General features: G+C 64.3%; 2 protein-coding genes across 5 annotated transcripts; both read right to left on the bottom strand.

Annotated features, from left to right (window-relative positions):
- Positions 1-80: 80 nt before the first annotated feature.
- On the bottom strand, positions 81-15,755 carry WDR90 (WD repeat domain 90). Of its 2 annotated transcripts, none has more exons than XM_036825538.1 (43): positions 15,501-15,755; positions 15,195-15,371; positions 14,999-15,107; positions 14,623-14,784; positions 14,250-14,364; positions 14,076-14,143; positions 13,599-13,702; positions 13,303-13,521; positions 13,102-13,164; positions 12,774-12,842; positions 12,020-12,130; positions 11,805-11,950; positions 11,677-11,734; positions 11,113-11,231; positions 10,877-11,020; positions 10,644-10,774; positions 10,456-10,572; positions 9,912-10,180; positions 9,566-9,705; positions 9,229-9,413; positions 8,575-8,705; positions 8,125-8,286; positions 7,797-7,925; positions 7,485-7,615; positions 7,357-7,397; positions 7,034-7,165; positions 6,721-6,888; positions 6,547-6,636; positions 6,320-6,417; positions 5,644-5,746; positions 5,295-5,416; positions 4,963-5,122; positions 4,675-4,865; positions 4,418-4,586; positions 4,166-4,277; positions 3,838-4,009; positions 2,000-2,122; positions 1,672-1,846; positions 1,433-1,563; positions 1,181-1,324; positions 992-1,111; positions 802-886; positions 81-508 (listed from the first exon to the last, which is right to left on the bottom strand). In XM_036825538.1, exons 1-43 carry the CDS (start codon positions 15,747-15,749, stop codon positions 351-353), a joined length of 5,802 nt encoding a protein of 1,933 aa, XP_036681433.1. In that variant the 5' UTR covers positions 15,750-15,755; the 3' UTR covers positions 81-350. The 2 variants fall into 2 exon arrangements, with proteins under 2 accessions (XP_036681433.1, XP_036681434.1); XM_036825539.1 differs by having other exon boundaries at positions 9,229-9,359; positions 9,912-10,147.
- Positions 15,756-16,794: 1,039 nt separating this feature from the next.
- MCRIP2 (MAPK regulated corepressor interacting protein 2) lies at positions 16,795-22,089 on the bottom strand. Of its 3 annotated transcripts, XR_005016631.1 has the most exons (6): positions 21,884-22,028; positions 21,661-21,778; positions 18,770-18,905; positions 17,745-17,872; positions 17,408-17,509; positions 16,795-17,179 (listed from the first exon to the last, which is right to left on the bottom strand). XR_005016631.1 is itself a non-coding variant. In XM_036827307.1 (5 exons), exons 1-5 carry the CDS (start codon positions 21,933-21,935, stop codon positions 17,109-17,111), a joined length of 471 nt encoding a protein of 156 aa, XP_036683202.1. In that variant the 5' UTR covers positions 21,936-22,089; the 3' UTR covers positions 16,795-17,108. The 3 variants fall into 3 exon arrangements, 2 of the variants coding, with proteins under 2 accessions (XP_036683202.1, XP_036683201.1); XM_036827307.1 differs by lacking the exon at positions 18,770-18,905 and having other exon boundaries at positions 21,884-22,089; XM_036827306.1 differs by lacking the exons at positions 21,661-21,778; positions 21,884-22,028 and adding an exon at positions 21,338-21,470.
- Positions 22,090-22,094: the final 5 nt, after the last annotated feature.

Below are 22,094 nucleotides of genomic sequence, written 5' to 3'. Positions count from 1 at the left end.
GATCCCTGGCAGGGAGCAGGAGGTCTGGAGGTTGGGCAGAAACTGAGCTCAGGCAGCCTGGAGTGACCAGGAGACAATGCCTCAATGCAACACCCACATTTATTTGAACTGTACAAGGTAGAAACAAAAGCCCAAAGGAAAAGAGGCAATAAGCACTTCATACATGTTCAAGGTCTTGATGATTTGCACACACTCCTGGGCAGCCGGGTGTGGAGGCGTGAAGCCCACCCAGCCATCCTGGCCCAGCACAAGGCCCCTGGCCAACCCAGCTTCTCAGCCAAGCCTCTGCCCAGGCCAGGTGCCCGGCTGACCAGCAGGGCAACACCTGACCCCGCACTCCCCACTGGGGGTCAGTGGCCTGTGACTTCCCACACCAGTATCTCACTGTGGGCCACCGTGAAGAGCAGCCGAGCAGACGGGGCAAACCTGCACAGCTGCACCGAGTCATCATGGCCAGCAAAGTCCTGCACGGCCCCCGATGCACAGTCCACCAGCCTCAGCACACGCTCTGCCAGGGGACAGCATAGGGTGGGCTGGGGCAGGTAGGGTGCCATGGGCCCTGTGCCTGTGTCTGTATAGTTCCAGGACCCAGGGTTCCTCCAAACCACCCTGGCTCTGTCTCCAGCTGGGACCAGTGCCTCATTGGGGGAACCTGGCACCCCACCCCCCCCTCATTTCCTGACCCTATCTAAGACTCCCCTGGAGCAGGTGTCCTCACCCCACTTTCAGGGATGAGGGGTACGGCTCAGTGTGGGGGCACAGGTGTACCCACTGGGCCCCACTCAAGACACCAGCACTCACCAGAGAAGCCAATGGCCATAAGGTGGGCCCCAGGGGACAGGCTCATGGACACAGCAAAGAAAGGCAGTGGGATCTTCTCCATCACCTGCAGACAGCAAGCGTGAGGCACTGGGCAGGGGTTCCCGTGGCCCCGAGACCTGCCCCTCCCCAGCCCTGGGTCCCTCAGAACCACATGGAGGGGTGCACGTGCCTGCTTCTGGCGGAGGCTGTAGAAGACCACCTCATGGTGCACACCGAGGCCCGCACACACCAGCAGCGCCTCATCCCAGGGGCAGAAGGCGGCGAGGGAGGGTGGCAGGCAGCTGGGAACCTATGGAGGGCACAGCACATTGTGGCAGGGTGGGGGGCACCCCGCCCACAGGGCCACCGGGACTCTTACCTCCATAAGGGCGGGCGCTGGGAAGCTTAGCCAGTCCACGAGCTCACAGCGGTCCTGCAGCCAGTTGGAGGCCCAAACGCTGACCTGCTGGTCCCCGCTGGCAGCCAGCCACAGGTCCACACCCTCTGCCCCGAAGTCTCCATACTGGGGGCATAAAGGCTGGTGGGTGCTGCCTGCCCTGCTCTCCCATCCCCTTCCCTGCCAGCACCCTCGGCTCAGGCCGGGCCCTGCAGGTTCACGAGGCTACTTCACCTCTCTTCTCGTGCTCTGGATGGTGCAGATCGGGGCTCCCCGATGGTCACTCAGCACACGGAAGGTCATCCCCGTGCGAGGGCGACTCACAGCCACGAGCCCATCCTTGTCTCCGGAGAGGATGGTCTGACCTGGGCGAGGCAGAGACCACGCTGTTACTTGTGAGCCCCTAGCCCTCAGCCCAAAGGTGTGACCTGGGCCAGGCAGAAGCCGTGCTGTCACCATGAGCCTGGCCTCACCGTCAGCAGAGAAGGCGATGGCCGTCAGTGCAGCCGAGTGGGGATGCATCTTGAGCTCCATCGCTATGCGGGGGATGCTGAAGAGCCGCAGCGTGCCGTCACTGTAGCCCGCTGCCACCCGCTGCTGTTCTGGGCGTTCGCAGGATGGGGGGCTCCAAGACAGGCAGAGGCAGCTCTGGGGACCCACGGTGGGAAAACATCAGAACTCCCCTGGGGAGGGGGGAGGGGGCCCGGGCCCAAGGCCACAGACAGACACCAAGGCTGGAGGGAGGATGAGGCTGCCGGAGCCCCGGGCGTGCACCCCAGCCCCAGGTGCCCCCCCGAGTACCTGGCTGAGCACCTGGAACTGGATCAGCAGCTCCATGCTGGCCACGCTCCACACCCTCACGCTCCCATCGTCACTGCACGTGGCACAGTGGGACTCGCTGGGGCTGAAGACCACCTCGTTCACCTGTGAGGAGGCACCACCCTACCTGAGGCCCATGGCCTCCCAGGGGGCCACTCCTGGGCCTCATCACAGCAGGGGGGGTGGGGCTGAGATTGTTGTGTGTGTGTGTGTGTGTGTGTCATGTGTATCGAGGGAGAAAGCAGTTGTGTGATTACACAGAGTCAGGATCTCTGGTGTAAAAAAAAGGAGACAGGCCGTGCACCAAAGAGGTAAAAAAAATAGCCGAGTCCTGAATGTGAATTTCAAGCATAAGTATAAATTCCTGATGCATTTTATCTTAGAAAAATAATAATTTAGGTCTGTTTGGCTGAGACGTGATGGGCCCCTCTGGGCCTCAGACCGTGACCTCTAAGCCCATTTCCCACTGGAGGGGCCACAGGCTCTAGAACAGCCAAGTCCGGTCTTGGGCGGAGTTGCAGAGGGAGAGGCTGGAGCACCTGTGGTCCACAGAAGAGGGGGGACCACCAGCTCAGGTCAAGAACTCAGCACCCTCAAGCTCATGCCCTGGTGGGTGGATAAACTCATCCTATCTGTACCACAGAAGCGTATTTAGCAGTAAATAGGAGTGAAGCACTGACACTCGCTACAACTCGGATGGACTTTGAAAACACGATGCTCAGTGAGAGAAGCAGATAGAAAGCACCACAGAGTGTGTTTCTGTTCACAGGGACCATCCAGAACAGGCAAACCGACAGAGACAGAGTCGGTGAGCGCCTGCCAGGGGCTGGGCGGTGAGTGCTTAATGGGTGGGGGGTTTCCTTCTGGGATGAAAGTGACTGCGGTGATGGTTGTACAGTTCTGCAAATGTTTCAAAAACCATTGACGTGACATGGGTGTGTGGCCCACAGATTATACCTCAACATAAAGCCATTACCAAAGAAAAAGGAAACACATAACCCTCACTACCTCACACAAGAGTTTCTTTGTTGGCTACTGTTACGCCTGAACAAATGAACGTAGAATTTTTTTAAAAAAGACTCAGGAGCCAACTTGAAGACCCTGCCACCAGCCAAGGCCAGGACTCCATGAGCATCAAGAGAAAGTGACGGTGGGGAAGCCAGACCCATGTTTCCACCCACCAGCCCCTAATAGCTCTCAGAAAGTAACACATTGGCTGCTGCTGGGGAACTTGGTCCACGAGGGAGAGACTCATCTACCTGTGCCCTGTCCCAGCCCCGGAAAATCTGAGAGCTCTCGAGGCCACTTCCCTCCTGAAGGAACGAGGGATCTGACTACTGCCACCTGCAACTCCTGCCGCCAGACAAGGGCATCACTGGTGGGAGACACAGTGCTACCAGAAGGAAGTGACGTTGGGACTGGCTGGCCCTGACTAGACCCTGGCCCGGCTTCCAGACCCCTCGGACCCCAGGGAAGCATGTCCAACAACGGTGGTGGAAGACTCCAGGGTGGATGAGCAGTTTTCTTCAACACGTAAATTACAAGAGAATAAAGTGGCGGGAAAGAGGAAGGGTCAAGAAGGCCACAGGGCCTGGAGCTGCTGCACGCAGACACGGCATGGACCCCATGCCCACGCGGAGGGGCGCGTGGTTCCAGGGGTACAGCTGGTCCTGGGAACACCTGGACGCTCGCAGCTGCGCTTGGGCTGGGAGCACCCTGGGGGCGGGGACGGAGGGAGCGCGCGGCAGCTGCCCGGCCCGTGCCGGGCTGGGATCCCCTCAGACATCCTCGGCAGCAAGCCGGTGGCCCAGCGGCCTCACCTTGCTCCGGTGGCCGCTGATGAGGCGGGTGCTGGTGCCCTCAGCCCAGCTGACATACCAGAGCGTGCCCGCCGTGGTGCCCACCACACCCATGTCCATGCTTTCGGGGAAGACTGCACTCACGACGGCCCCGTCAAGTGTCAGCTCACGCTCCATAAACACAGAGCTAGACCTGGAGGGGCAGGGGGTCAAAGGGGCGGCAGCAGCGAGAGCCGAGGGAGCCAGGTGCTTTGGCCCACAGGCCCTGGCCTTGCCCGAGCATGTCCCCTGGGGGATGGGCCCAGCTGGCAACAGAGTGCCGGCTCCCAGACACACTGTGGATGCTCACCTGACCCCGGAGCCCTTGCGCCGCAGCTCCGGCACGGCCCCCACGGCCCACAGGCGCAGCCGCCTGGTGTTGCTGCCACTGACCAGACGCGCGCCCGAGCACAGCAGCACTCCTGGGGGACAGGAGATGCCGTGAGCCACGTCCCCAGATGCCTGGGACTCAAGATGGTGTCCACCGCCCCAGCACTGGGACTCCCAGGGAGAACCGAGCCCCAAGCTGTCAAGGGCCACAGGGGCTCCGTCAGACACCCACCGATCTCACCGTCGTCCGCGTCCCAGGCCAAGAAGCAGCGGCCGGCACACATGTCCCAAACACACACCTGGCCAGCATTGGAGCCACAGTAGAGCAGGGGTGTGGTCCCGTAGCAAAGCGAGGTCAGCTCGCACCCCCCCACCTCCTCAGGGATGGGCTCTCGGTGGACCTGGAGGAACATGAGTGCAGTGTGGGTCAGCGATGCCCTGGGGCCCAGCCAGACCCCATCCTCTGAAACCTCCTCTGAACCCTGGCACCTGGAGGCTGACGTCGCCCCCATGCTGCTGCAGGAGCCACAGGGTGACGGCACCCTGGCCCACGCAGGCAAGCTCGCCGGCGTCCCAGGGGTTGAAGGCCACGCCGTGTACTGGCTCCGGGAGGCACGTGGAGGACACAAGCTCGTAGGTGGCCGTGCTCCACAGAGCCAGGGTGCGGTCGCCATAGTCCCCTGGGGGAGATGCACAGTGACCACGTCAGCTGCCCAGGGTTCCCAGGACAGGCAGGGGAGTCCGGAGACCACTTTCCTCCGCCCCCGTCCTGCTGACCCAGCGTGACGAGGAGCCTGTCATCTGGCGAGAAAGCCAGGGCCTGGACAGCAGTGTCGTGGTGAGAAAGGAGCTGCCGACAGGAGCCCCCCGGCACATCCCAGACACGGATCTGGCAGCGGGAGACAGTGCTGCTTCGGCCTGAGGCAGAGGCCAGCACCTGGCGGGCAGGCAGGTGGGTGGTCAGCAGGAAGGGTGCAGTCCACGGGCCCGTTCCCGCTCTGGGTAAAGGGCTGCTCTGGAAGCGAGAGCCAGCCGCACGCAGTTCGAGGAGCCAAGCTCCGAGGCACACCTCGGCCCTGGGCATTCAAGGCGGGCTGCAGGACAGGCACCTGGGCATCATGGCTGAGGGCCAGCGTGGAGATCTCCTCAGGGTGGCCAAGCCAGTGCTGCTGGACACCAGAGTGCAGGTCCTCCACCACCACCAGGCGACCACACGTGTAGGCGAAGAAGCCTGTGGGCAGGGAGGAAGCGCCCGCCCCATCAGCCCCACAGCCCCAGGCACTCGTGCCCACACCCCCCAACCCCACCCCAAGGAGAACTCCTGCTCACAGCAGGAAGTGCCACCAGGAGGACACACCCGCCCTGCAGCCCAAACCACCTGCGGGCCCCTCCCTGGGGCCTGGCCTAGGGGTGGACAGAACTGAGCCCGCCCTGCAGCGTCTGGGCCGTGGCCCCCACCTGTGTCCGGCCTCCAGACCAGGTTGGCGCGCCCGTTCCCGTTGTAACCCATGACGGCCTTCAGGTGCAGCTGCTCATCGCCAACAGCAGGGAAGGAGAGGCCCTGTGAGGAAGTGGACCCAGGACGCTGGCGCCGGCCCCCCCAGCCCAGTCCCCCAACCTCAAGCTCTGCCCATCAGGCCGGGCGTGGGACTGAGCCTTGGGAGATGCATGCTCCCGGGAGGAGGCAAACGGCAGGAACGTGGGCACCAAAGTCTGCACGCGGTGGCCAGCGGGGCTGGGAGCCTGGCATGCAGCACGCAGACAGGGAGGCAGGAGGAGAAGACGAGGAGGCGCCTGCTGGGGGGGAGATGAAGGGGAGCCAGGACCATGGAGTGAAGCGAGTGAGTGGGCTCAGCAGGACACGCCTGGGTCCAGTCATCGTGTGACAGTGAGAACCTTAACCAGCCCGGTGAGAGCATGGGGCTCAGCGTGGAGGGGTGACCCGTGGGCCGACTGCCACCAAGGCCTGGGCTGCTGTCAGCTCTGGGAGCTGCCCCAGGGAAACCCCAGGGAGCCTGTGTCTACCGGGGAGCAGGAGTACCCCCAGACACCACAGGGCCATGCCGCCCAGACCCCTGGGCTTCCAGGATATCCATTGGTGGCAGGGGCTATGAGGACGCCCCACCCGGCCAACCTTGGCCAGCAGGGAGGCCTTGTAGCGAGTTGTGAAATGCCGATAGGAGTCTGGGCGAGTGGGGGGCTGAGCCCTGGCTCTTCCAGTGCTGCAGGCACCTGTCAGGGAAGGGAATGAGGCTGTGAACCCCCAGGGACCACACAGTGACCCTCCTTGCAGTCACCCTGCCCTGGCTGGTCAGATGCTTGGGTTCAAAGGGCACAGATGAGCCACGTCCCATCACCCACCTGGCCCAACAGGGGCCTTGGGCTCTCCATTTGCCCTGTAGGTGACCATCCCTTGTCTGCCAGGGGCAGCCGGGTCTGTCCTTAGGCCACCTGGAGTCCACGTGGTACATGCACCTGGGCCCTGGTCCAGTTATGAGTGACCCTGCCCCACCCTGCTGCCCCTCCCCTGCTTACTGGGCCAATCACGGGGGTGGGGAGGCCTGCCAAGGTCCCAGGGGCCCCCCGTGGCCCCCCAGGCCCCATCACCAGCCCTGCCAGCCTCCTTCTGCACCAGCACAGGTGGGCCTGAGGCCTGGCAGAGACCCTCAGGGCCACGGCTCTCATCTGACATGGAGAAAGCGCCTGAGGAGAGTAGGGAGACAGTGAGACGAGGGAGCAGAGTGCCCCCATGCCCTTGCCCCTCCCCCAGGCCAGGAGCAGCAAAGCATGTCAGGATGGGAGCCAGACGCACATCCCCTCCAGGCCCTCCCAGGACCCCTGCCCTCACCATCATGGTCCTTGGGGGGCCTGGCACAGATGTCCAGCCAGGGTGGGGACGCCTGGGATGGCATGGGCACCTGCTGCCGGGGAAAGCCATTGGCCCCAGACACCATGTCCTCCAGTTGTCTTGTACCCAGGCCTGAGGACGGAAGGAGCTCGGCTGAGCTCAGGGTCCGGGGAGGGCAGAGCAGGAGGCATGCCCAGCCCCTCACCCCCAACCAGCTCTGCATTGGGACTCCCAGGAAAAGAACAGCGCTGTGCACCCACAGCATTTACAGTGCCAGCACCAGACATCACCATGGAGTCTGCCAGTGTGGTGGGACCACTCACCAGCTTCGCAGGTTGGGGGGGCCCCGGGAGAGCCTTGGACACTGCAGAGGTGACAAGAGAGATGGTTGGGTGGGGCGGAGGGGTGCAGAGGGAGGCCTGGCAGATGCATGTCGAGGGCAGGAACTTGCCTTCCTGGAGGGGACTTCTCAGAGGGGGCCAGAACGTCCCAGAGAAAGATGGCGTCTCCCACACTAAGGAGTTGCTGCTGGTCGGGGGTGAAAGCCACAGCCCGCACAGGCTCTGAGTGGCCGATGTACACCTGAGGGCAGCAGTGTGGCATGTAGAGACCACTGAGGCACAGCTGGAGACACCTGGCCACCAGACTGCAGACTGACCAAGAGGACCTCGTGCAGTGTCAGGCCCCAGCAGGCACGGGGGAACCTCGGGGACTGTCGTCCACCCTCCTTCCTATCCGCTGTGCACCCGCCCAGGGCACACACCTGGCAGCCAGGGCCGGCCTGTGCTGAGTAGTTCCACACCTTGATGGCCCGGTTGGCGGCCGTGAGCAGAAAACGGCCATCCCCGCTGAGAGCTAGGACAGAGCAGGCCGCAGGGGGGACACAGGACAGCTGTGAGAGAGGGTGCTCACTGAGGGAAAAGGTCGGAGCACACAGGACCACCAGTTGGGGGAGCCCCCTTCTCACAGAACACAACCTCTAGGGAGCAGCAAGCGGCCCAGGGCCTCCCCTCCTCTGGGCACTGCAGGCACCAAGGCCGGAGCCAGGAAGGCGGGGGAGGCCAGGCCGCCAGCCGCAGTCTTGGGCTCACCTCCCGGACCAAGCGGCCCGACGTGGCATCTAGCACTGCAACCATGTTAGAGGACGTGGACACCAGCAAGTGGCCAGGGGGTGCGGGGCCAAAGCAGACGGCCACAGCTGAGTCCAGGCGGCTGCCAGCCAGGTCCAGAGTGCTGATGTCAACCCTCAGCAGCTGAGGGAGAGCAGCACGTGTCCTCACCATGACCTCCAGCCAGAGCTCGAGCCCCAAGAGCTGGGCCCGGGCCGTGGGCAGCCTTGGGCACCCATCCGGCAGGCTGCCCACAGCTCACATGTCCTCTGTGCCATGAGGGGCGCAGGGCCCAGGTCCTTTCTGAAATGAGCATGGCCTCCCACCCAGGGAAACACGCAGCCACCAGGGTCAGGGTGCCCACGGGGTCTGAGGGCCAGACTGGCGTGGCTCTGCCCTCACTGCACACAGGGAGGGTTCCAGTTGACCCACCTCATCCAGTGAGGTTGTGTCCATGACGGTCACCGTGTACTTGGAGGGACCCACAAAGGCCAGCAGGCGGCTGTCCCCACTGACCACCAGGGCACTGGGGTTCGGGCAGGCCTCCTGGCACACCACGTTAGCTGCCGGCACATGGGGACAGGCAGTCAGCTGGGTCGGGGTGGGGGGGGCGCACCAGAACAGACACTGGTCAGAGACCTACTGGTGCGGAAAACACCAGCCTGGGCTGGGCAGATCCCACAGCAGCCAGCCCATGGGGCCTGGATGTGAGGGCACCAAGACACCAGTGGGCACCACGGACTGCCAGGAAAGCTGGGGGCTCTCCCAGAGTGACCACCAAGTGACCATCTGGCTGGCCCGAGTTACAGTGGCCATGAGAGGGGGCCGACCCCCCTGCTGGCCTGGTGCTCAGGCTTCAGGTACTCACTTCCTCTTGGGGAAGGGTGGGCACAGACTCTCACTGACCTTCAATCTCGGGAAGCTGGTGAGTCCTAAAACCACACCTGGCTCTGGGGGTCTCAGTAGTGCGACTGTGGAACGCAGTACCACGGTCGGGGGCGCCACGTACCCCCACCCCCGCAGGGACCTGACCAGGGGATGGCTGGGAGGCCAGAGCAGGGCTGGGGTTGGGCCTGGGGGCCTGACCTGCCACACGAAGGATGCGGCACCGGGGTGCGCCGCTATGGTACTGGGCCAGGGAGCCCCGAGAGCAGGAGCTGAACAGGAGGCTGCCGTCGGGGCTGGCGGCCAGGCCGGTGATGGCTCCACGGTGACACCTGCACACACGAGACGCCGCTGCCTTGCCCCTGGGCTGCACTGTCCCAGACCTCCTGTGGAATCCCCGAGGGGCAGCAGACGGCGGGGCTTCCTGTAGACAGCCCTCCCCTGAACTGCTCGGTCTCCCACACTCCCCAGGGAACCTACAAACCACTGGAGCTTCCACCTCGATCGTCTGTGGGGCCAGGGCCGGCTGGCCACCCACCTGTGCTCCACTAGGACCTCGGTGGCCTCCAGGCTGAAGGAGCGGACGGCCCCGCTGCTGAAGCCACAGAAGAAGGTGGGCTGGGTAGGGTGGAAGGCAACAGCACACGGGGCCTCCTCCGGAGACGCGAAGTCGTACAGCTGGAGGACGGGGCCGTGTGAGGGCGGAAAGGCTGGGGCAACCAGCTGGCCACAAGGCCCGAGAGCCAGTCTCTCTCCAAGTGCCTTGAACCTTCAGGCCCCAAACACAGGCAGAAGGACCCAGGGCCCCACCCACCGGGCCTCAGTGAGGCCTGCGGCCCTCCAGTCCCTCCCTCCTGGCTGGCTTCCCTCCGGCCACACCCCACCTGCTGCAGTGTCGCTAGGTCCCAGATGCGGACAGTGTGGTCCTGGGACACAGTGGCCAGCTGTCCCCGGCTGCACTCAGTGGCAAGGGCCAGCACCGGGGCGGCGTGGGAGCGCACCAGCACGCTGTACTCCCGGGACAGGATGTCCAGGAAACCCAGGTGGCCCGAGGAGGTGGTGGACAGCACACACAGGCCGTCAGGGCTGACGCGGACGGAGCTAATGGGGCCCTCGTGCTCTGCGGGCAGGGTGGGTCGGTGACCACCCAGGCCTGTAGTGGGGTGGGCCCGGCACCTTGGCCAACTGGGACAGGCTGACCATATCCATGCAGTGCCCGTGCCCAGCACCCCTGCCCAGGACACTGAGAAATGCGCTTCCCTGCTGCCTGGAGCCCCATCTCCCTGTGAGCTACAACAGGCACCTCCCCTGTGACCACCCACTCCTGGGCTCAGCGACGGTGGACCCCAGCTCAGGACACAGCCCCTTGGAGCCCCATGACTGCCCTCCTGTGGCAACCCTGGTGGCAAGGTGATGTCGAGGCCCCACCTGCCTCCAAGAGCACAGAGGAGAAGTCCAGGGGCCAGAGGCGCAGGTAGCCGTCCTCAGAGCCCACGGCACACTTGGCCTGGGAGACGCTGAGGCTGCTGATGGCGATGCCGGGGCCTGGGTGGGGGGAGGCATGGTCAGCCCAAAGCGTCAGGGCCACTCCTCCCAACACAGCAGGGCCCACCTACCTGAACTGAAGGCCTGCTTCTGTGGAAGGGGGCCACCGGGGGTCTGTGTGGGCAGGAGGCGGCGAGCGCGCCGCACAGCCATGCTCTGGTGGTCAATCTCCAGGATGTGGCCGCTGCGGCTGCAGACGTAGCTGCCCAGAAAGGCAGAGGTAACAGGTGAAGGCGGAGGGGCCGAGGGGCGGGGCAGGGAATGGGCGGGCCCTGGCCATGAGGGGAGGGAGGGTGGGGCTCACAGTGTGTGGCCGTCCTGGGCCTGCCTGAAGGCCAGGTCAGTGAACTCCAGCGCGTGGTGCTCCCCCAGGTCCACGGGGCAGGAGCGCAGTCCCCCACCTCGCAGTCGCCACAGCCGCACGCTGCCCCGCCCGCACGATGCCATCCTGCGAGGGGTAGGAGGTGAGCTAGGGAGGACGGGCCAGCTCACAACTCGCTGGTCCCAGCATGGAGGGTGGGCAGGCGGGCGGCCAATCACCTGGTTTCATCGAAAAAGGCCACCTCGAATGCCTGGATGTCAACGTCGCTGTGCACCTTCGTGAGGATGACAGCCTCTCCGCCTCGCCCCACCTGGGCCGTGCCCCACACCACCACCGTCTGCAATAAGTCGGCGCTGAGCACCCAGCGCCCGCCTGGCCTCTCCCACAGAAGCAGGCGCGTTGGGCTGCAGGGGGTGGGGAAGTTGGCCCCTGCGGCCCAGAGGAACCTACATGTGCCCACCCGGGGCTTCCACAGACATGTGTGTGCAGAAAGGAGCAGAAGACACAACCACGAGTGGAGAAGAGGCCCCGGGTGAAACACCCAACTTCAGAGATGCTGGCATGTTAAACACGCCCAGCTCAGGCGTGGGGGACTTGCCACTGAAGAGGGTGAGGCCAGTCAATCAAAGGTCAGCTCCATCCACGAGGGAGTGAAGCAGACACTCTGTGGCAAGTATGGCGCAGGGGTGCCCGGCGAGGCTGGGGGAGGCCTGCGGGGGACCCTTGCTGCCTGCCTGCACCCCAGGATGGGCTGCCCCACCTCCCCGGCCTGGCCCGCTTACCATCCGCCCGTGGCGGTCCTTGCCGACACCACACAGCACCTCCCCGCTGTCAGAGAAGCTGCGGACAGAGAGGTGGAGGTCAGTGTTGCAGGCGCAACCCCCACCCGCCTCGGAGACCCTGCACCCACCTGAGGGAGCAGACGGTGTGGACTGGGCTCTGGAACAGGGACAGGCACTCCCCAGTCTGGAAGTCCCAGAGACGCAGCATGCTGTGGGGCCGTGCCTGGGCTGAGGCCAGCAGGGAACCGTTCCCGTCCAGCGCCAGGGCAGAGACCTGGGGGGCAGCAGGGTGAGGGAGGGTGTGTGCCTGCAGAACAAGCCACCCCTGGGCCAGGGTGCCCACCTTGTCTGTGTGGCCAAGGAAGAGACGCTGCTCCCGGGTGCTGACACACAGGACGACGATGACCGCATGGCAAGGGTATACGACGGCGGCCCCATCCCGGGTCCACAGGGCCTGTGCACAGGGGCCGGAGGCTGAGGTCACAGGCTGGTCGGCTTCGTCCCCCCACCCCAGCACTCCCCTGAGCCCCACGCACAGGAGTCAATGGGATGCATGCGCCAAAAGAACAGAAAGAGCTCGGGTGCACGTGTGCATGGGCAGGGCTTCCTCTAAGCCCTGTCTGCAACACAAGAAACTTTGGGATTCAGGTGACAAAAGGCCAGAGAGCCCACAAAGACTCAGAGTTCGTGTCTAGGAAGGCCTGGCGAGCACATAGCCTCCTCTCCTGCTGCTGTCCCTGCAGGGTCCCACAAGTCTCGCCCATACCCGGCCCCACTTGGCTGGATGACACGCATCAAAGCTTTAAAGGGTGAGCAAGGGCTCTCAGGTCTCTGGAAGCTTGAGCGATTGGACCAGCACCGACCCGGCTGGTGTTCACGACACAAAGGGATGCCTGCGACAGGATGTCATCACGTCAAGGAAGCACCGAGCGTGTGAGGATGCGGGCAGGGCTGGGCGTCCGCAGCGGTGAAGGGACCCGACGCCTGGGGGAGCTCAGCTGTCCACACAGCCACCTCAGGGAAACACGGGGTGTGCCCACTGTCCCCTCTGTGTATCTGACACTTGCACGACCCAGCAAGAACAGAGAATCCCTCACCCATTTGGTGCTGTGACCCCCAAAGCCGATGACCCCCTTGAGCCTCAGGACCGGATCCGGGAGGAAGCTCTGAAACAGGCAGACTCACAGTGAGACCCCAAAGTGGCGAGGCTCCTGTCCCACCAGGGCTACCCCACCCAAAGCTGGTGCCTGCCTCCCAAGAAAGCCACCTGGTTCTAGTGCCTTCTGCCAGCTGCTGGCAGGAAACCAGGATTCCAATCACATTGCTAGACCCTCCAGGTACCCCAGTCCTGCGCCTGCCTGGAGCCTGAGCGCCACCCCCCCAAACCACTTGGGCTGGGGTCAGGGCACCAGCCCCCCTCCTTACTCTTTGTTGAAAACGATCCTTGCCCAAAGCTGCCTCCTGTTGGTTCTGCTTTCTGCCAGGAGACTAGATGGGAAGGGACCATCTGCCCCACGCATGTTCCCAGTGGGCAGAGACCCAGCAGCCCTCCACCCACACCTCGTCCACATCCCACCCCCCTCGGTGGCACAGTCCAGCCCCACCTTCCTTGGGAAAAGCACTCACCTCTTGTGGGGATGCATCCTCTGGGGCCGTGGGCTCCACAGTCGTCTGACGCGCAGACACGTGAAGGCTGTCACTGACCACGTGCTTGTCAGTGGCCTTCACCCAGGCCAAGGGCTCCTGGCTACGGCCACTGGGGCCACCCACACTACAGACCTCGGAGCGCTCACAAGACACGCTGACTTCTGGAAGGGGCCTGGGCACAGAGGGGGCCTGGCGGGACTTCGGGAGGACAAGTGCCTGTTAGCACCCTGTGGCCACCACCCTCAGCCCCATCTCCAAGGGCACAGGGCACTCACGGCTGTGGGGCCATGCTTCTGGACCGTGAGGGCCAGGCTGTCCTGAACAAGCTTGCTGAAGGCCGCTGGGTGAGGGAGAAGCCGCGGCACAGGCCCCGCTAAGACTGCAATTGAGAAGAACCCACTGAGCAGAGTGCAGATGAGCCTGTGAGGACATGGCCACAAGGCACGGGGCAGGGGGCAGCAGTGGGCCCTGGCCTTGCCCACTCTGCAGGAGGGAAGCCACAACAACAGCTGCAGCCCACCCTACTGTGGGCCCCGGCACCCCTTCCCAGTTGGAAAGCTTTAAGCCACCAGGCACCCTAATTGGAACCTCCCACACTGGGTCTGGGGCCTCGAGACAGCCTCCCCTCACCCTTGCAGGCATCACGCTGCTGCATTCACCTCCCCAGATGCAGCATCAGGCCCCCCTCTCCCGCCGAGCTCCATGGGCCCTTCAGGCCTGAACCTGGGTCACCGCTGGCCCCACAGGCCCACCTGCCTCAGAAGGGGAACAGCTCTTCTGAACTGCCTCGGAGGATGTTTTTGAGCTGTCGCTTGGAAACCTCGGCGGGGTGGAAAGACAGTCAGCTTCCAGGGGCGGCCCTGCCGTCCCTCCACCCGGCTGCCCTCCCTCCACCCGGCCGCCCTCAGGATAGGCAGAGCGCTCACCGGACGTGGACATAGTGGTCGTGCCAGCTCTCCCCTTTCGGTACCGGGAATGCCATTTCTCGAGGTATGGGGGTGATGGGCAGTTTTGCACGCCGGGCTTCAGCGACAGTGACAGCTACGAAGAGCAAAGTCCAGGGAAGCCCACCCAGCTCCCTCTCCCAGCCCAGACAAGACAACACCAGGTGCCAGCCAGCAGGGTACTGCCTGGCCACCAGCCCAGCCACCACCTCCCCCAGCGGCTGCCTTGGGAGCTGGGAGGCTCAAAGATGGTACAGCATGGGCATTTTCACCAAGTGCCAGGGAGGGTGTGGAGGCCAGCACACAGGGAGTTAGAGCAGGTGGGCTGCAGGCTAAGCACACCTTTAGCCCTCACCAGGATCGAAGCACAGGTCACTGGTGTAGAGGTTCCTGACCAGCAGGCTAGCACATAGCCTGATGCTCTTGAGCTGACTGTAGCGTCGGTTCAGGTAGACCAAGAGAATGTCGTGTAGGTCGAGCTGCAGGCAGGTCCAGCGGGCACCAGGGGAACCCACACCTGCCAGGTGTGCAGGACAGGAGCAAAGGTCAGAGCCTACCCCCTCACCAACCGGCCCACAGCACTCTCTGTCCTCGGCCTGTCCCCACTCTCGTGGCCACAGCCACGTGCCCCTCCACCCAGGCTGTCCCTGGCCTGCCTCCCCCCTGAGCCTTCTGGCTGGCTGCCTCTCCAAGACCATCTGTGCCCCGTTCACACCTCATCTACATGTTACCTTTCCTGGGTGTCCCAGTCTCACAGATGAAAGGGAACTGAAGCCATGTGGCTGTGGACTTGAACTCCTTGAAGAAGTTGGAGAATGACACTCGGATGACCTGGCTGTCCTGTAGGTATACAGCATGGCCGTGGAGAGGAGACTGCAACAGGAGTGCAAGGCCCCCACCGGCAGCTCCCGCTCTCCAGCTTGTAACCTCGGTACACAGGTCCAGGTGAATGACGAAATGCTTGGCGGGCAAGGGCCGAAAGAGCACGTACAGGTAGCGTCCGGTCAGCCCCAGGGACTGGGTGCCGGTTTTGGGGAGCTGGATGTAATTGCCAGCAGAGACAGGGCCCCGCACGCGATACACGGTGCACTTGAGGGTCTTGTCCTGCAGAGAGACACGGGAGGCGTGGTGTCCCGCTCAGCCCCACGGAGCGCCAGGAGCGCTGCAGCAAAGCGGCCCAGGAGACAGAGAAGAGGCCGCCGCTCCTGCTGCCAGGCGCCCCGGCCCACTTACCGTCACGACGGCCACGTCGCCCTCCTTAGAGGACCGCTTCCACTCGTCCACCTTGAAGTGTCTGAAGACGTTGAGGAACGGCTGCTGCCACACTGGGGGACACGGGGGCGTGAGGTGCCAGACCCACCGCGAGTCTAGGGAGGGGGCCGTGGCAGGGTCTGCTAGCTCCCCAGCTGTGACAGCCAGCGCAGCGCGCGGACTGGGCTCCGGGCGAGTCTCAACACCAACCCGTCCGCGGCGGCGCCGCATCTCGGGCCCCAGACCCCGGCACCCGTCCCCGGGCCCCCAGCCCCCGGCCCTCCCGCCGCGCGCCGCTACCTCGGGCCATGGCGCCGCCGCTCGCGCTTCCCGCCTCGGCCGCCGCGCCCCACGCAGGGCACGCAGTGCGCGCCTAGCAACGGCCGCCTGGCAACGGCGCCACTTCCGCCGTCACGGCGGCAGGGCACGTGATCGCGCTTCAGGGTCGGGGCCTGACACGTGACCGCGCGACGGGGCGGGGACTGGTGAGTGACCGCGCTGGGGGTCTGGACTCCCACCTCACCGGCTGTTTCTCGGGGCGCCCCAAAAACCTTGCCCGACCACTTACTCTTCTCTGCTGTCGTGCCCCGGGGCATAAGGAGCCTCCGCCCCCAGGCCTCTGCGGCCACTCCCAAGCCGGGACCCCCTGGGGGTACTCTAGCGCCACCAGCTGTGGGATCCGGGGAGGTTCCTGACTCCGTCTGGGAGTCATCTTTGTATAGGGAATGAGACGCAGCCCAGAAATTGTGAGCTGCACTTGGCAGGAGCTGTCCCCACCTACCCTGTTGCTACCTAGCCCTGTGGAGGCACGTGTGTCAGACGCAGGCAAGGTCACCTGGCCCCACAGGTAAAGCAATGTCCTACAGGACGCCGAGGGTTCCCCACCAGACCTGGAGGATTCAGAGACAGCACCAGGCGTCCTGAGACCTGAGCGCAATTCTGGGTGGCTGGGGCGCCATCTCAGGGCCACTTATGTAACATTTCTGGTCTTGAGGCCAGGTTCAGACACCTGCCAATGACTACAGGGCGGGGTGGGGGTGGGGGGGTGTCAGGTGAGGCAGGGTGGCGTTTACAGACTTCTATGCAAAATGACCTGGCCCAGGACACAGGAAGGCAGCTGGGCAAGAGGCCGGGGCGGGGGGACCAGATTTAGACAAAGCTTCATCTGTGAGGAGATGAGGCTACAATGGAAGGTTGGGCTGGGCCTGGTGCTGGGACAGAAGCGCCCCCTCCCGCATCCACCCCCCACTGCCCCCAAGTAAAGACCTTTCCAAAGGGCAGTTTCTCAACTTTATTAGCCTGGAGCTCCTCCCTGCCAGCCCCACAGGCTGGTCCCCGGGCACAGTGAGCAGGACTGAGGTCAGTTTCAACCCCTGGCCTCTGGCAGCCTGGAACAGCTGGGCCAAGGGGTCAGCGGGAGCAAAAGTCCAAATTCTGGCACTTCAGGTGTGGCCGGCTCCTAGCCAGGCCCAGGGTGAAGCACAGCCCACCGCAGGGGTTGGACAGGGCGCCGTGGTCCTCTCCTGGCAGAGGGTCCAGCGTGGGGCAGGGCCAGGCCCTGCACGGGCAGCATTCCTTCCAAAGCTGCGACTAGGAGCAGTTGGTGATCCTGGCCAGGAACTGCTGTGCCCACCACTCGTCCAGGTCGATGGGTACGAAGTCTGCGGGGGAGCAGAAGCCTGGGCAATGATGCTCCTCCCAGGCTGACCAGCATCTCCCACCTCGAGCTGACCACAAGCCCCTCACCCAGACCCCAGTTGTAGCAGACGCTGGGAAGAATTGGGTCAGGCTCCAGTCCTCTTCCCAACCCCCTGGGGCTAGAACCTGGCTGAGCCAGATCAGGGTTGGAGGAGGTGGAGGGGACACCCTGAGGGCGGGGGAGGGCTCACTCTGCAGCCGGGGGTTGGGGGTCCTCTCCACGTATTGCACTGGCCTCGGCCCGCTCTCACCGGCTGGGCCACCACCCAGCTGCTGCTCCACTTGCTGCCAGGCTGTGGGGAGAGGATGGTCAGGCTGAGCCAGGCCCCTGGCACCGTGTCTCCCACCCCAGGGCCTGGTGGCTACCCTGGACCCCAGGCCAGAACTGGGAGTGGGCAGCCTGCTGGATGGTCACAGGAGAAACAGGCAGAGAACCCAGGAAGAGCCCAGGCCTCTGGCAACTTCGAGTGAGGTTACAGTGGGAAAAGGACCCATGGCCCAGGTCACACCCTTGGGCCTCAGCACTACCTTCGGACACAAATCGGACGTTCTCCTCGTGGGCCAGTGTGTAGGTCTCCTGGGTTCCCTTGAGGGATGGGGATGTGGCAGGTGGCCGCCGGCCATTCACCCGATTGAACACGAGCCTCGGCCCTGGACTGCAGGAAGGGGGAGGAGATGGTCAGCAACCGTTCTGAGCCCAGGTGTTACCTGGCAGAGCTCCCGGAGCAGCCTCAGGCCACCCTCACCACCCCTGGGCCAGGCCCAGCCTGGGCACTTCCCTGAACCACAGGAAGGCTGTGTGCTGCTGCCAGTGGCCAAGGCCTTTCTCGTGCAGGCCTGCGCCCCCAGCAGCTCAGCTCACAACTGCAGCCCCCCACCCTGAGCCAGGCCTAAGACTGCGGGGGTGGAGTGGGGCCTCTCTGTGTCCCCAGATCCCCTGCAGAGCTCCATGCTCAAGGCACATAGGCGGCCCTCCAAGGGTCTCAGGCACCCCTACTGCCACCAGCCACCCACCTCCCCTGGACCAGCCAGGCCTCCATCAGCCCAGGTTTTGACCTGAGTAAAGGTCGCTTGGCCCAACCCCACCCACTAGGCGCAGTTCTTGGCCACTTTCTCCCCCACAGAAGTCTCTCCATCTCACGATGCCCCCCAGTGTGGGATGAAGGACCCAAACAAGAGCTGCCGGCCTTTGCCCTTCCCTCTCCCAGCTGCCCGAGGCCCCCAGGGACAGCTCATGGTCTGGCTAGACAGCACCAAGTGCTGAGTGGGCCATCCTGAGTAGGGAGGGTGTGACTGCAACCCTGGCCCACCCCTGCAGGCCTCAGACGAGGGGCTATGCTCTTGCCCACGGGGGCAGGAATGCTGAGTGAGGAGATGGCCCTGGGTGCTGGAGCTCGGCCTGATGGGCATTCGATGTCCAGGTGGCCACTGGGCCAATCCCGGCCAGCCGGGCCCAGGGCATTGGTGGGCTGCCCTGGCCAGTGGCAGCTGGCCCAGCCCTGTGCACATGAAGCCCGGGACAGGGCCGTGGAGAGTGCGGGGCCCACACCTACAGCAGGAGGTGGGAGCCGGGAGTCCTGGGCTGCACGTGCCACTCCGCCAGGCACTCGCGGTCCCGCCGGCCTGCTCGCCATCCTGGGCTCAGGTGCCCCACCGCCGCTGGGGTTTCCTCCTCAGTTGAGAGGGGCACTAAAATAAAGAGGAGCGTCTTGAGGGGCACCGGTCCCACCAGCTCTAGGCTGGCAGGGTCGGGTGGCCACATAGAATGTGGAGGGGCAGGGCTCCTCCCAGGCCTGAGCTATACCAACCAGAGGGCGTAGATATTTGTCCTTAACTGGAACAGCCCCTCGCCTGCTACCCTTAGCCCTGCAAGGCCGCAAACTCTAGGAAAATTTGGAGACTGAACATCAAAGAAGGAAAAAAAGAATTGCAGTCAAAGGCTGTAAATCGCAAGTACCTAGACGGTGGCCTGGCTGGGGCTGAGAAGGGGCCCCAGCAAGCGGGCACCTGACCGCCCGCTGCCGGCAGTTACATAAGGCGGTTCTGCAGGCCCTCTGGGGGAAAGGGCGCAGCTCCCTGTGCACCTATGGACGAGTCCGGCGTCTGTCTTCCCCACCCTTCTCCGTGCCAGCACCCAGGGACTCGGCCCGCAGGAAAGCCCCGCCCACAGGCAAGCTCCGCCCACGGCAACAGCAGCACCGGAATCCCTGCTAGGTGCCTACTGATACAGGCCTCGCTTCCTTTTACTTAACCCCCTTCACTACCCTCCAAGGTAGACCACCCACCCGTTTTCAGCCCAGGAACCTGGGCTCAAGAGAGAAGTAACCTGTCCAAGGTTACATGTGGTGAGTGGGTGGCAGCATCAGAACTCTATGCCTGTCTGACCCCAAAACCCACAACCCAGTACAGCTTCCAAGCCCCCTCCCCCACCAGTCCACCTCCCCTGCACCATCAGGTGGCCCCATTTTCTCTTCTCCCCAACAGTTGATCTTATTCTCTCTCGCTGGAAGGGAGAACTCATCACAGGCACAGACTAATGTGGCCTGTCTACCACCATGGGCAGCGCCCAGCTGGAATCTGAGCCCAGACATTTAGCAGGTCAGATGCTTTGAGCACCTGTGGTGCACCAGGCACAGAGGGTGCAGCAGTGGCTCAGACTCCTTCCTCCTGGGCAAAGTCTGGGTGAGGGAGGGTGGACAGGAAGTCTGGGTGGAGTGATTTCAGAAGTTTCAGGGGCTCCTGGTGTGGAGGACCTGCTGGCTGCTCTGGCCTCCCAGCGGGGGGACTCTTCAAGGTCCCTGAGACTGGCAGGGGGCAGCTCAGGGAAGGAGTGACCTCAGAGGGAAGGGGGGACGGCATGACCAGCACATACTCTGCCTTCATGCCGCTCCCCTGCACTCACAGTGCCACACAGGACTGCAGCAGGCTGAGGGGCCAAGCACCAGCACCCCCCTGAACCCCGGGACCTGGCAGGTCGCAACATCTTAAGGGCTCTGCTCTGTCTTTCCCATCTCTCTCCCCAGCACCCTGATCCTGCCACAGATGCACATTTCCTTCCCCATTCCCCAGCAAAGGGGCCATGGAGGAAGCAACAAGTTTCTCCAGGTAAGGGAGGGGGGAGGGCTCCCTGCTTGGGTGGATAGGGGGCGGGGCTACACACCTATATGCCTTATTCCCTCCCCTGGGAGTTAGGAGGCGGGCTTGTGAGGACCAAGGCTGAACGTCACAGGCAGTGTCACAGCACAGCTGGGTCCTGGAAGTGCCCCCCAGGGTCCCACTCAACCCCTCTCCCCAGGAGGCACTTTTGTGGCCGGCCTGGAACAATTTTCCTCACTAGGACCAGTCTCAAAAGTGTCCAACTGCTTCCTAGGCAGGAGGCCCCCTGGAAAGGGCCCTCAGCCAAGAAGGGTCCTCACAGGCTGCCCCCACCTGTGGCATCTGAGGGCCCCAGTAACTGAGGGGGAAGGGCAGGCTTGTGGCGTTGCAGGCACACAGCCCCCCAACCTCTTAGCCAATCCTGGAAGCTGTTTGTCCTCAACCTTGGGAAGAAATCCCAAGGGCCTGGTCAGCGCTGCCTCGGGGCCCTGAGTCTGCTGCCCCCACCCATCCACAGCCTGAGGAGCCCTTCAGGCCTGTGTGGGCCTGGACTAAGCCCTGGGCCCAGACATGCATAGAATAAGTGAAACCAGAAGCAGGACCTGAGCCAAAAAGTGGAAAGGTTCAGTCCTGGGGGATGGAGGATATGACCTCCAGGTAACAGTCACTTGGAGGCCAAAGTGGTTGAACTGAGCCTCCTATGGCAAAACTGCTGGTCAGAAAGGCGGAAAAAACCACACTCCAGCAAGCCCCGAGCATCTCTGCGGGGGTCCTCCGCGCCCAGCCAGGGTGTTTGGGGTGAAGGGCAGAGGCGGGCAGTGGCCCTGGCAGGGCCAGAAGGGAACCACGTGCACTTCTCCCCCAGCCTGCCCCGCAAGCATGGCGCTGGCAGCCTCCTGCCTCGGGCAGAGGCAGGCCACTTGCGGCCAGCGTCCCTGGGCCACCGCGCTCCCGCCCTCTAGGGCGAGTCCCCAGCAGCTCGTCTCAAGCCTTGGCCTCGCGCAGCCCAAGGTCGGCCCAGGCACCTGACTTAGCCGCCTGGAGCCCCACAGATCCAGGAGCCGGTCGGCTTTTTCCCGACTCGGGGTCCGCGGGATCCCAGAGGACTCGGAGGTGTGTCACGCACATCCGGTCCAGCCCCCTCGGACCCAGCCAGGTGCTAGGTGAGGCGGAGGTGCGGGGCCAGAGCTGCACGCGCGGGCGGGGTCGGCGTGCTCCGCCCCCTCCGCGCCCGCCCGGAGCATGTGGCCCGGTCTCCGCTAACCTTTCCCCAAGGTCACCCTCGCGGCCCCGCGGCGGCCGGCGGGGGAGGGGAGGGCCGGGCTCCGGCCGCGGCCGCGCGTCTCACCTCGACAGGGGCCAGGGTCCCGGCGGCTGAGCCCGTGGGGGCTGCAGGGTCGGCGGCGCGAGATGCCGGCATTTCAGGAGCTCGCCGAGCCTGCTCTCCACCTGCTGCTGCGTGGGACCTGCAGGCACGGGGAAGGCGCGTCAGCCGCCGTCGCGCTGGGGGCGGGCAGCGCGTGCGGAACCCCGGTCGTCCCCTCCCTACCTTGCCCGCCCCCGCTGCGCACCTGTGCGCCGCTGCGCGACCAGCTTGCTGGGTCCCTTGGTGATGGTGTACATGGTGCGGAGGGGCCGCAGCGCGCCCGCGCCCTCCGCGCCCTCCCCGCCCGCCGGCCCGCAGCCAGATCTCGCGCCCTCCGCCCGGCTGGCACTCGGCGGGTGCCGAGGGCGCGGCCCCTTTAACGGGCGGCCGGCGCTGCGGGGAGGGGGCGGGCCCGC

This window comes from Balaenoptera musculus, chromosome 15, assembly GCF_009873245.2.
Source record: "Balaenoptera musculus isolate JJ_BM4_2016_0621 chromosome 15, mBalMus1.pri.v3, whole genome shotgun sequence".
Classification (NCBI taxonomy): Eukaryota; Metazoa; Chordata; class Mammalia; order Artiodactyla; family Balaenopteridae; genus Balaenoptera; species Balaenoptera musculus.
This window is presented reverse-complemented; position numbering and strand designations above follow the sequence as displayed.

Excerpts from the sequence above, each read along its gene's own strand:
- WDR90 (XM_036825538.1), bottom strand. The coding sequence starts at position 15,749 with ATGCGGCGCCGCCGCGGACGGGTTGGTGTTGAGACTCGCCCGGAGCCC. Across the intron at positions 8,706-9,228 it reads CCGCATCCTTCGTGTGGCAG|CTAACGTGGTGTGCCAGGAG; the intron begins GTCAGGCCCCCA and ends ATGTGCCGGCAG. Across the intron at positions 4,587-4,674 it reads GGGGCGACGTCAGCCTCCAG|GTCCACCGAGAGCCCATCCC; the intron begins GTGCCAGGGTTC and ends ATGTTCCTCCAG.
- MCRIP2 (XM_036827306.1), bottom strand. The coding sequence starts at position 21,440 with ATGTGCGTGACACACCTCCGAGTCCTCTGGGATCCCGCGGACCCCGAG. Across the intron at positions 18,906-21,337 it reads GCTCCAGGCGGCTAAGTCAG|TGCCCCTCTCAACTGAGGAG; the intron begins GTGCCTGGGCCG and ends TCTTTATTTTAG. Across the intron at positions 17,180-17,407 it reads CCCCAACCCCCGGCTGCAGA|ACTTCGTACCCATCGACCTG; the intron begins GTGAGCCCTCCC and ends GCTCCCCCGCAG.